The sequence below is a fragment of the Cyprinodon tularosa genome, unplaced genomic scaffold (genome assembly GCF_016077235.1).
Source record: "Cyprinodon tularosa strain WSP-4 unplaced genomic scaffold, ASM1607723v1 ctg293, whole genome shotgun sequence".
NCBI lineage: Eukaryota > Metazoa > Chordata > Actinopteri > Cyprinodontiformes > Cyprinodontidae > Cyprinodon > Cyprinodon tularosa.
The window spans coordinates 241,949-255,512 of record NW_024039000.1 but is presented as its reverse complement, the minus strand read 5'-3'; the positions used below and the strand labels follow the sequence as shown (position 1 = coordinate 255,512).

The 13,564-nt window shown below is 36.4% G+C and overlaps 1 protein-coding gene across 6 annotated transcripts in view; it reads right to left on the bottom strand.

The window, feature by feature from the left end:
- The window catches only part of esrrga (estrogen-related receptor gamma a), a 72,182-nt gene that overhangs the window by 23,135 nt on the left and 35,483 nt on the right, over window positions 1-13,564 (bottom strand). For 4 of the 6 annotated variants that reach the window (XM_038291086.1, XM_038291085.1, XM_038291080.1 and 1 more), the window contains exons 5-6: window positions 9,463-9,573; window positions 7,228-7,410 (exon numbers count right to left, since the gene is read on the bottom strand). In XM_038291086.1, coding sequence (XP_038147014.1) covers window positions 7,228-7,410; window positions 9,463-9,573 — 294 coding nt within the window. The remainder of the gene's footprint in view (window positions 1-7,227; window positions 7,411-9,462; window positions 9,574-13,564) is intronic. The other 2 variants (XM_038291083.1, XM_038291084.1) reach the window with 1 other exon arrangement.

The following is a 13,564-nucleotide window of genomic DNA, read 5'->3' as shown; positions in this document are numbered from 1 at the left end:
GGGAAGAAGAGAGGGGAGAAAAGAAAGGAAGAATGGAAAAGATCAGCAAGAAGGAGAAGCTAGTGTGGAGTAAAATGAAGCAGACTAAGGAAAAAATAAAAGGTGAGAATGGAATAGATAGCAGGATAGAGAGGAGCGAGGCGGGGAAAGAATAACCATTTCATGCCTGTCTGTGAACTTTGCATGAACCGAGATAAAATAATGTGAAGCCATGACAAGCCTGTCCCTCCTTCCGCTAGATTTGCAGTATGCATACCTTAGGTGTGTGATACATGTGTGTGTGTATTGAGGTGGATGAATCTCTGCATGAGCTTTAGTGTGCGTATATACATGTGTGCGCCCCAACAGATAGAACAGGATGATGATGATTTGAAATGGAGTTTGGCCTGTGCGTAATTATGATCATCTATCTTTATGCCCCGCCAGCATATCATATCACATCATATCATTTCTCTCTTTTTCCATCTAAGACAACTGCTTGACTACACACACACAAACTCACAAACACAGCAGCAAATTGACAGTAATAAAGGTAACTGTTTGCTAGTAATGACTAAGATGATGGGATCAGATGGTCTGATGATTTATTTGTTACTGCTTGTATAAAAAGATGTCATCGTATGCAAGTACAGCTTTAAATACTTCTGTGTTTTTAAAGTGCTTCCTTTTTGCATAATGTTTTGCTACAAATTCCAGACCTTCTTCTAGAATTGTCCTGTGTTTAGCTCCCTTTAACTCTGAGCAACTACCCCATCCCTTCTGAGGAAACATCTCTCCATGACATGATGCTGCCTCAATGGTGATTCAAAGAGACAGCTTTTTTATTTCTGCAAGATTTGTAGCATTATTTCTCTGCAACACATCATATTTTACTGTGACTTTTGGTCTAATCTTAAGTAATTTGTCTAAATGCATTGTTCTACATGGCTTGTTGCAAACTACAAAAATGACTTTCTTCTATGCATTCTTCCACAACAGCCAGGTTCACTGATTAAACTACTTGCTTGTAACAGTTTTCCAGCCAACAGACTCTTATTAAGTGGTACCATAGTAAAACAAGCCACACAAAAAAGTATTAACAGGTTATACATGCATATCTAAAAACAGTAGTAGAGCAGTTTGCCTGTTGTTGCTGAGAGATAAAAAAGCAAGGCCCAGCCTAGAAAACTGCTCCATTTTGTCGTAATGGTGATATACCTCTGCTTCTCATGGGTTTAATCCAATAAAAGAAGCCCTACTTAATCCAAACATTAGAATCAGATATCAAATATTCTTTCACTAATTTGATTTCATCAATATTTGTTTTCATCTGCAAACAGTGATGTGTTTGTTTGTACTGCAAGAGGAATTCATGGTGGTGGCGCAACGGAAAATAAGATATCTCTTTTGCATGGATGTGGACAATAAAACAGACAAACACAGTCTCTCACACAAGCAAACAGACACATATTAAACCTCGGGGATGAGCAGAAATGGAAATCAAACACGGTGAGCAGCGCTGAAAGAAAATCAACAGAGACTTGAAGCACACGCTTGCAGATAGCCATCGAAATCTAGCAAGGCCCATTAACTAAATCAGATTGGGATTCTAAATGCAAATCAGATTCCAATAAAGCCAGATTAAGTTAGACATCATTACACCATGGGAATGGCAGTCGATAATATCACATCAAAGAAAGTGAACCCCTGCTCAAACCACTAAAATAAATAAAATATAAAAAAAATGTATACTAATCTTCTAAATAATAAACTTTTTATGTTGGCAACTTGCAATTTTTCCTATAAAACTGTTGTTGTTATTGTTTATGTACAGCTGAGACCAACTTTACAGCAACGTTTTATAAGGTCATTTTACTAGATTGTTGTATCACGGTATTTTTTTGTGCAAGCTTTAAATTCCTGGGCTGAGATGTTTCTTAAATTTTTACATAATGTTCTTCCCGACAATGCAGTCAGCTTTTCAAAAGACACCAGTTGCTACAAAACATGACAATACCACCCATTTACTCACCCATTTACTACTTCAATTTGTGTTCCAAAATGAGGAGTTTCCTACTTGCTGAGCGGGATTTCAGTCCATGTTGGTTAGGAATTTATTTAGCTCTGGATGATGCTAGTGGCGTTTTTGTTTGCATATAAGTGTTAAAACAGAAGAATGTTATATATAATGTATATATAAATATATATATATATATATATAAATATATAAATATATATATATAAATATATATATATATATATATATATATATATATAAATATATATATATATATATATATATATATATATATATATATAAATATATATATATATATATATATATATATATATATATATATATATATATATATATATATATATATATATATATATATATATGGCAAAATGCATGATAATGTAAGAAAAGTTTTGTTTGACTGTCAGTCAAAGTGCAATACTGGAGAAAGAGAGAACCTCTCTGAGCTTGGAATCCACTGTAAGCTCCAATTTTAATACTGCAATCTTTCAGTCAGCAATTTTGTAACAATTGAGTTTTTTAAGTAGTTTTCAGTAAAACTGCGCAAAAAAGAATAAACAAAAACCCCATTTACAAATTAATCACTTCACTACATTAGTAATCCAGTTAGATATTTCAGATCAGGACAGGGAATTAGAAGACACATATAAAAAATAATTTCCTCACTTTATTGGTTTAACAGTTAGTGAGTTAAAATTGGGTTTGTACAGTGGTCAGCATAAAATTTAGCCATTTTTATTATGTTCAAAATATAAAAAAAGGTCTTCTGCTGTTTTCATCAATACATCAAAAATGTCCAATGTCAAAAATAGAGTATGTCAACTTTTACAACACATAGAATCTGTCAAGATGGTTATTCCATTAGTCAAGAGGTATTAGTGTTTATGAGCAACTTTTCTAAATTCATTCATTGTCTGATAGTCTTTAGTTGAATTTCTATATGGTAATGTGTGATGCGAGAAGACGTAACATGGTGGACTTTGAAGCTTAATCCTTATCCCATCACCACCTCCACCTCTCAAACCTGTACCGCCATATCTGACTGATGAAATGGTTGGACCAATGGCGAAAGCCCACCACCTCCCATCCCCCATTTTTATAACTCAATCATGCCACATTACGGCCGACACATAGACTGCTTATCCTGAGTGTCAAAATTGAAAGGGCAACAGCGAGTGAGAAAGACTGTAAGAAAAGACAGAGCAAGTAAAAAGAGATAGGCAGGCAAGAGAATAGGGGGAGATCCAAGAGCAATTTCTTCTTGAATAAGAAAGAAAATGGGAGGGGGTTGTGAAAAAACACACTAATGGCAAGGCCACTGGTTCTGGTAAAAAAAAAGAAGAGAAAAGGGCTGTGTTATAGGTTTCGGGTCTCATTCGTTGATTCATTCATTTGTTCATTCCTTGGTCTTCCGTCAAGTCAAGTGCTCGCCCTGTCTGTCTTTCTCTATTGTATCCACAAGACTAGATAAGAGCTGCTAGTATGACTGCCTGGTAGCAATTTAGTTATTATGGAAGCAGGGAGAGAGAGAGATAGAGTAAAAAAAGAGAAAAGAGGATGAAAAGACTTATTCTAGTGATAGATAAATGGCTCATTCTGAATGGCCTTTCCTTTCTTTAATTCACTCCCTTATTCTTCTCTGTTCAAATATTTGCTGTTCTCCTCCTCCTCTTCCCACCTGACTGCGCTCCTGTTCTTGCACACCCACAAATGCACGCTTCGGCATGACATGCAGCCTAATATGCATCTGAAGTTGCCTCCTTGAGAGCTATTAAAATGAGATCTTCTCGTCACTAATCCATATTATTGGACGGTAAGGCCTTTCATGCCCTTTGAATAATAACTCCTGATATTTCCACATAAGCACAGTTCCCAGAGTGTGACGGCTTATTCTTCATGCTCCCTGCACTGTCACCAAGTGTGTGTGGGGAATTCTTTCAGTTTGAATTAGCCAAAGACTCACCTGTTCTACCATATTTGTCTTATAAGTACAGGCCTGTGGTTCCTTTTGGGAAAGAAGAGGCATGCTGCCGCTGAAACCCTATTTTCCTTTCCTAATGACATTTCAAATGTTTGCTTAGGGCCATGTCAGTGGGAAAACGAACACACATAGTTATCTTAGAATATAAAAACTAATCAGAGAGATGTGTGTTTGTAAAATTTCAAAAGTCTCTTACATGGCGCGTTTCTGTGTGTCATGACTGGCAACACACACACACAGACGCACACATAGGGACCCTAGTCTTGTTATCCGGGGGCCTGTCTTGCAGGCAGCCTCTCTAACGCTGAGTGATGTTTAAATTAGTTTACAATTTAGGCTCCTCGCTATCCGCAGACGGCTCTTAACTCAGTGTGTGTTTGCAATGTGTTTTTTTCCCTGCGTGTTTGTGCGTGTGAGAGCGTAACAAATTGTTGCCAGTACGGCAGACATCTAATGACTTCAAATTAGCTGCCTGGCGCTCGCCTTGACACGTTGTTACCACTGTTAGGAGCCTTTGTGTGCGTGTGCAGCACATGTGCATGTGTGTATGTGCAGCTCTGCGCAGCCATATCATGAAACATAAATTGGCTTCGCCTCCCCTCTCCCTACTTCTGCCTTTTTTTTTGCCTTTGTCTCTCTGTCTTTCTCCATCAATTCGATTAAAAAAATTACTGTACCATGACGAGCAAAGACTTGTGTATGTGCACACACTCAGAACGCAGTCACCTATGGCACGCACGCGCTCCCAACAAGATGTGAAACAAGATGGCTGCTAACAGGTTAACAGGTCTAACCTCCTCTGTTCTTATTCTTGGTGTGTGTGTTTGTGTCAGGGACTGATAAAGAATGTTGAGCAGGTGTATTTCTTTCTGACAATCCTCTTCAGTGTGAGTGAACAGTAGATCATGGTCTGTGAGGACATCACAGTTCAGTGCTGTAAACAGTGAGGATTTCATAGGGTGCTCATATCACACACACACACACACACACACTTGGAAGATGAAGAGTTCTATCTTTCTCTCTGAGCAGTGGATTGCCTTCCTCGTTCATCTAATCACACCATCTTCTCTTCTCCTCCAAGCAATCGTTGTGCTTCACTCCCTTTTTACAGAAAGCTGCGCGCATTCCACCCCCCTACCCCAACCTACACACACACACACTCACTATAGTCAGCAGATAACCTGTCTAAGTTGGCCTGCGTACTTGCAAGAACAGTAAAGAAAAGAAACAGCAGTTACAGTGCAAAAGAATCATATCAGATGAAAAAGACATGGCTGGAGACCTGAGTGTGTAGTGTCTCCCAAAATAATGGAACCTTTTCATATTTTGTCATCTTAGAGTCGGGAAAAGGTTTGATTTATTTTATTCAGTGGTCAGTAACAAATCAAGGGAAAACAGCTAATAATTGGAAAACTGATGGAAGAGAAGTGATGGTTTTAAAAGTTTTTGCAAGTAGAAATATGAGAAATATGGCAGGCATTCTAAAAAGACTGAACTATATATATATATATATATATATATATATATATATATATATATATATATATATATATATATATATATATATATATATATATGCTTTTATGTTCCTGCTTCTTTCTTCCCATCTTCAGTATGTCTGTTATTACTCTCTCTACAAGGGATGTTGTTTTAAAGTTTTAAATTATAAATTCAGCCTTGTTGTTTTAAGAGTTTGAGTTATATTTTTAAATCCTACATCAGTTTTAAATGTCTAGCCAAGTTCTTCATGGTGCTTTTTGTGCACAAATGTATACCAACAAACCTTTAAGGGGAGGCTGTATTACTACAGATTTTAAATGACATCCTGGTAAACTAATAGGTGACTACTAAAGGCAGTTGGATATCAGAACAACAAGGGGATATGTCATGAATGTAAGTTATATTCGAAAAAATTATTTCAATAACTGTAATTTTTTGAAAGGATTGCAAGCCTCTTTAGCTGGTCTGGCTTTAGATGTTGTACAGCAGTAGCATGCTAAAAACTGAGCAAAATGAAAATCTAGAGCGAAAGAGAAACCAAAGGAGGACCGGATATGTGAGGAACATTAGAAAAGATATAAGTATAGCTAAGTATGGGAAATATGGTATATTTTCCTAAAAAAACAACAAAAAAACATTTTCTGTGTTATTATTAGTTTATGGATCAATATGTATGTCTGCTTATTGTCCATGTGGCAGCACAGAGATCAATACACTTTCTAGGGGCAATGTGTATTCCTATCTCACTCACTCAATTCATCTAGATCTTTTCTTCTTACCATTATTCTCATATTATTGATATACAAGCATCATTCATGGACCCTGTTATCCAATGCCACCAACTTTATTGGTATAGATTTACACAGCATCACTGAATAATATTTATGTCTTTAATCTGGTATTTTACCCTGTGCTTTATTGCCCTGCAAAGCTGTTCTTCTAAAGCAAAGCAGGACATCATTCTCTTTTCTTGTATTCAGTAATTATTTTCATCTGACAAAGGGTCAAAGCGTCAAAGTGTTTTGCTAATCTGTTAATCTGATATGCTGCTCTTCCCCGCATGAGACAGCAAAACCACTTTGAACTTTTTTCCCTCGGTTCCCTTTTTTCCCTTCTTCTTTTTTTTAAATCCAATTTTTGGTTCTGCCATTATGGTAATTCTTTTCATCTTGTATTGCAGATCAAGAGAGATTAACAGAGGAAAGGGGTTGGTTTAAAAGGATTAGATGGAATTCTTTTCAGTGTGGACAGGTACTAATATGTAATTTCTATCTATCTATCTATCTATCTATCTATCTATCTATCTATCTATCTATCTATCTATCTATCTATCTATCTATCTATCTATCTATCTATCTATCTATCTATCTATCTATCTATCTATCTATGCATCTATGCTCTCAATTTAAAATCTATAGATCTTTATCAAATAAGTTATTAATTGTGGACATTGGAGCAAATATTTCATCATAACCTTGTTTTCCATATAATGTTCAGTTTTATAGAAATTAGGAGCACCAAAAGAATGAAAAGCTACATGTACACCAAAAACCTGTTTTATAATGTAAGGATTATGTTATTGGAAGAGTGACCATGCATTTCTACAGTGGTTGCAGCTCAAGATACAGTATAACCTTCCAAAAATCCACAAATTTAGCTGATTTTTTGCGTATTTGGATGAAAAAAAAAATGGTATTGAATCAGAGGGGGAATTGAACTGAAGTCCTACCTGGGATGTGTTTGGCCCAGCCAATGTTGACTACCAACTCTCTGTCCGCCAGGTCACACAGTGTGGTGAGGGCCTTGATGTCGCTGTCAGGTACTGTTGGGTCAGGCATGGCGTAAATCTTTTCTGGCTCAGCCACCAGCAGGTGAGACACGATTTTGTTATCTGCAAGGCAGCCAAAGGCAACTGACATGACCACCAGACAAGGAGACAGACACAGAGACAGAGAGATAGTGAAATTGTTGTCTTCATACGGTACAAAGTGTTCCACACCATTCAGGTGCAAATATGTGAAAGGTTACAGGCATAGTCTGTTTGATCCTATGAATGAAACATCTGCTGTGACTCAATGCAACTGCTGTGGGAAAGTTTTTTCCTTCTGGCAGGTTTCAAGTTCTACAACATTTACGTTTTGGAACATCAAGCTTAATATATGAAACGCATTATTCAGATGAGAACTTCACTTATTTGGGAAAATGCTAACTAAACAAATTTGGCCGTTTAAAAATATGCAAGTTCCCTGTAAATTTATAGTGGCATTCTAACCATTGGTGGCAACAGCTGCAATCAAGCATTTATGATAAAATGCAATAATTTTTCTTTTAAGGAAAAAAAAAAGCAACGGTTACATTTTGTTATATACTCTTTTTTGGATTAACATGCTGAGTTTGAGTAAGCTGCTCCATTGCATTCCTATTGTTTAGAGTTTTTTAACCCTTTATATGGCGACCATTTGGTATTCTATGGAAGCTTAACATCTCTTCTGGCCACAGTGACATGTGGTGATGAGACCTCTATGGCTCATTAGTAAGAGACTGATATCCTACTTCCAAATTAATCCACAGACTAATCAGGCATGGGGATGTTAGTGCAGGATAGAAGAGAAAGAGTGGAGAAAAAGAGTAGGAGGAGATTAGTGAAGAAAAACCTGGCAAAGACAGATGGGTAGAAAAAGGGCCATGGACAGATTGTAAAAGATGGACAGGAGGCATCCAGAGATGTGATAACTAGGTACATATAAACAAGAGGGAGCGAAACAGCGCTGTGAGGATAAGCTGTGTATTGATTTAACACAGTCCACCCCCCAAATCTTTTATATTCACACAAATGAAATGTATGTATCCACACAAACACGGTCAGACTTCGGGGTCATTTGAGCCACACCATGCCGAGTCACATTGCAGGATCTGAAAGTAAATCTTATTTAACGTTTCCCTAATTAGAATCAATGGAAGCCCATTTCCAAACCCTGGACTATTGTTCTGTTCTCAAACAATCAATTGGGACGTGAGACTTGGGACTGGGCTACAGATAGAGAAGTTTTGTGAGGATGACAGAAGTGCAGGAACATTTCATGTGTGAGGCAAGAAGTAGATATTTATAAAAAAAATAAGAATGGTAGGGACCATTTGCCTTTCTCTTCCTTCATGAAGGGAAGCTGTTTTTCCATTTCCAACACTGACAGGGCTTAAGAAAAACTTTACATTTAGATGTACCTTTAGCTATCAAATACTTCTCCCTCTTGTTATGCTAAGATAAAAACAGTGTACATAACTTCAGTTTATCCCATCATTTCAATAATTAGTGTTGCAGAAGTCCCAGTAATCTGCAGTGCAGCCATTCAGCATATTGGCCTAGAGCAAAATATGCTTCAGCTTTAAGCAAAAGGGGCTTTGGGGAGCAAGCTGCTAAACACTGGTCAATCTGCACCACATGTATGTGTATGTTGTGTGCACAACCAGACGGTTAGCTAGAGAGCTAACTCTAGTTTGATGTGGTTGCCAGATTGGATTTAATCCGGATTAGGGTTATTGCTGTTCTCCTGCTCACCATTCCTGCTTCTCTCTCTGTCTGAGAAATGCTCTCATTTAGGTTTAATCTCTTCACGTCTCTACCTGTCTCTGTCACTCTCACCCACTCTCCCATTGGTTGTTCACTCGTCAAGCATTTGGTTTATTCCTTGAAAATAGCAGCCAATCCAATTGATGCTAGATAAATACATTTATGGTGGAACATTACTTGCATAAAATGTTAGGATCCTAAACTTGTAATAGCAGATAAAAGGCAGATAAATGTGGTTATAAGTATTTTTGGGTGTATGAGCGTTCTCAATTGAAATCTTTTTTTTTTTGTCCTACTGTCTCTGTTAGGATGCATAACTAAACATCCTAACACAGTTTACACAAGGCTATGCAGCAGAACTGGATCTGAAATGTTGCTGACAGTTTTAATTCTTACATGGCTTCTTTGGGGGCAAAGCCAGCTGTGGGTTCAGGTAAGGACTGTTGTCTGCATCTATTCGGCGTTTGTATTTCTGCCTTCCACCACGAACCCTGTCCAGACGAACACCTGAAAGAGAAATCACAGAGAGAAAATAAGTAAGTAAAATGTGAAAAAATATAATTAATTGAGAAAAGAATAGGAAAGATGTCTTAATTAAATAAATGTGTTGTGTTTCGCTTCTAAATAGGCTCATCACCGTAAACTTTTTGAGTTTTACATTCCAAAAATCTAGAGACAACAATCACTTCCAGTCTTTCCTATATTGTTTCTCAGGTTTTCCAGCTTTATGTTACCCAATCTCTGGCTCCTGATTGCCGTCTCTCTCTCTTTCTTGTTAATTAATTGACACAAAGGAGTCCTAATTGAATTAGGCCTATCCCTCAAGGGATTGGATGTTACCATGGTTACCACTTAAAGGTGGATAAGGAAGACAGAGGTGCTATCGTCTTTAGAGAGAGAGAGAGTAAAGACTTGAACATGATAGGAGGAGGAAGGAAAGAGGAAGAGGGCTGAAACAGAAAGTTTTGAAGGTACACGGCCTATTTTTTTACTTTTGTGACGGGAAACTTTTCTGCATAGAAAATGAATAATATTATTAACTTTATCTATAACCATAGTTATAGATCAAATATATTGAAAAGATAAAAGAAATGTAAAATATGTGCAAAAAATGAATGATCATTACATTTGAACACATATGTTTAGTCTAAGATAAAAAAAAAACTTAATGTTTATTGGATTTTAGTTTATCTGGTCATAGGTGATTGTAAAATGAAAGAGGGTGTAACCAACAGAGAAAAACACCTTTATCATAATGGGGCGGACCTGTTCTTCAGGTTAAATTAGCATGTTTTCTAAGCCAAAACAAGAATCTTCAACAGCACCCTTTATCCTAGGTGGCACAGTTATTAGAAAAGTTTGGTTACTGTGGAAAAAATGTGCCAAAAGAGTGATTTAGCTTAGTTTGAAATTATTAAATGTAAATAAAAAAAAAAAAAAACAATGCAGCACTCTTGAAAAAGCAAGGATTTTGTTTAAAAACCCCTAAATTGCCATATTATTTTGCTGCAGATATGCGAAAATGAGCTGCAAGCGATTTAAGAAGAGCTACATAAAGCTACCAGGAACCCCGTCTCTCTGAATGGCGTCATGGAGAGCTGAAAACCGACAACTAGTGACCAAGAAGCATAAGTTGACTGGGCCATCTAAACTGGGCCAAAAAATATCTTAATACAGATTTCTAAGGGTTTTAGTGAATGAGATGATATGGATTCTTGATGGATCAGATGGATGGGCCTGGCAAAGGGTACAGAATTGCACTTTGACTCAATTACCTGCAAGGTTGAACTCCTTCAACCTTGCTGCTGCTGATTTTATTAAAAATGAGCCAGCTGGACCTTTATGAATGAACTCAAAATTATTCCTGCTACAGAAAAAGTATCATTCAAAAGGTGATTAAATCAGTGAATTGAAGTGTTGTGACTGTCATCAAAAGGTCCAAGATATTTTGTTTTCATGTGAGAAATGTTCATTTAATTTAAAATGAATACTCTTTTTTATATATATACTAAAATATGTATTTCTTTTTTTTATAGTAAATTAAAAAAATCTGTAATGCTCAGGTACTCAGAAACCCAACTGTAATACTGTGTGTGTTCATGTGTGTAACTGCTTGAGGCAGAGAAAGGGGGACAGAAGGACTGACAGTCCAGGTACGGTGGGGGGCCCAGTGTCAGCAAACGGTCAAGATACTCTTAGCACTAGGAGGTACAAACCCACTCATACACATTATTCTTTGCTTTTCCTCTTACAAGCACACTAAAGCTACATCTGTTTTTTCTCTAACCCACACCCCCATGTTGTGTTTATAAGCCGCAACGAGTAGCAGGTTTATAAAGCTCTTGGGTCACTGGTTATTTGAAGAAGAAGGGAAGGCAAATAGAAATACAGACTGAAAATTAGTCAATAATGGAGAGGGATGAAGAAATTGACTTTAATTAGTTTTTTCTGTTTTTAATGATTTTTATACAGACATTATTCTGAGGAAAAATGCTCAGTCCAAAACCTGCCCAAAAAATTGCACGGAACCATAAAGCATAGTCATAGTACACAGTACATAGTACACACCAGCATGACCACGAAATGACTTACTTTTGGGACTGGTCAATCCAGATTAATGAATGGTTAAGAAATATTTACCTGTGTCCATCAGTGCATCCTTTACAATAACCAGACCAAATTCTTGAATTTGTTTATCATTAGATTATTTAGAATGTCATAGCCAGTACCATTACTGTAAGAGTTTCTTTAAATAAAGCTGTGCTTTGAAATAATTTTAACACATTAAGACCTAAAATAATTAGAAATCTTATTGCAATACTCTTGATTCTAATATCATGCACCAATTGTAGTTTTTTTTTTTTATATTTTTGTAGCCACATTCCAATTTCCTTAAGCTTCCTAGTAGACTCTCCATTTGCCCTATGCCATAAATCATATAAGACTGGTTCCATAAACCTGATGAGGAACTTTTTATTTAGAGTAGTTGCTGACTACAAAATACAGCTTACATGAAGAATCAGTTTTCTAGCATAAAACTCCAAATTAAATGTGCATGTTCATTAAATTGCTTTCTTTTACATTCACACTCTCAGTAATTCTATCTTTCTTTCATACACCTAAAAGGCCCTGAATTCACTTCATAAAGTGTCCCTTCTAACTACCTCATCTATTTTCCACCAAATTAACTCTCTCTCAGCACTGATTAATGGTCAAATCTAAATGAATCAAATTAAAAACTGAAAATTATATTTCCAAAGCTCACAAAGAAGAGACATGAGGAAGCTCATAGGAGAGTGAGAGTGTGTTACCTCCTCTTAACAAATGAGCCTTCAAAACATAAAGAATGGGCGAGAGAGGAGGGAACGAGGGGAGAAGATGAGAGGGTAAAGGAGACAAGAGAAAAGAGGAGTGGGGGGAAGCAAATATGAAACTTAGAAATAATGGAAGAGGAAAATTAAACAGCTACAAATGAAAGACTGAACACAAAACTGATTCTAAATGAATGACCCTAGCCACACACTAACATACATTTTATGAAAGAATGAGTAGAAATGAGGAACGCTCAAGTAACAACATTTGAGAGAAATACTCCTCATATATTCACAGATACCCAATTTAATATTTTTACATTTAGAATTAAAACACAACCTTAAGTGTATTTTATCTGCGATTCCATGTGTCAGACCAACCAAATCGAGTGGGAACATTAATACAATGTTTCAATTTTATTAATTGGAAATCTTAAAAGTGTGGAGTGCAAATATCTATTTGCCTCTTAATCCAAAATCCATACAAAAAAAAAAAATAATAAAACAAAAAAATCCAGTGCTACTGATTGCCCAATTTCATTATTAGGTATTCCCTTGTCATTTTCCCACAAGCCATGAAATAGACACAGAAAGTATTTAGAAACATTTACATCTCTTTACAGATGAGACCAGATTTCTATGTGTGAAATTCACCAAATCCCATACATATCACAGAAACATGCTGACGGCAGCATCATGCTGTGGGGATGCTGTTATTCCACAGGGACGGGGAAGCTGAATAGTGTAGCTGTTTAGGTGGATCTGGCTCTATAGGCAATCTGTTAGATACTTTTTTTAATTGCAGCTGATGTTTAACTTTAACGAACACATAAAGCCATAGTATTGAGAAAATGTTACAGTAAAATAGTTTTGATTGTTTTAAAATGAACATTAGGATGGAAAATAGGGTTATCAGTTGGAGACTTGAATTTTTTGGTAATAAGAAAAGAAACTAGAGAATGAGTTTATTTTCTTCTCGAGGATAATTTTAACGTTTTAACCAGGTATTAACACACCCAAAAATACTTGCAGGCATATTGACTAAAGGTAAGCCACCTCATTAGATTACACAGCTCTGTAATGATGTATCTTTGAGATTCCCCTTTTTTTCTGTACTTACTTTATGGTTTGGATAAAAAGGGAACAATCTTAAGGGGAAAAAATAAAGTGAAGACAATTTTAACTAA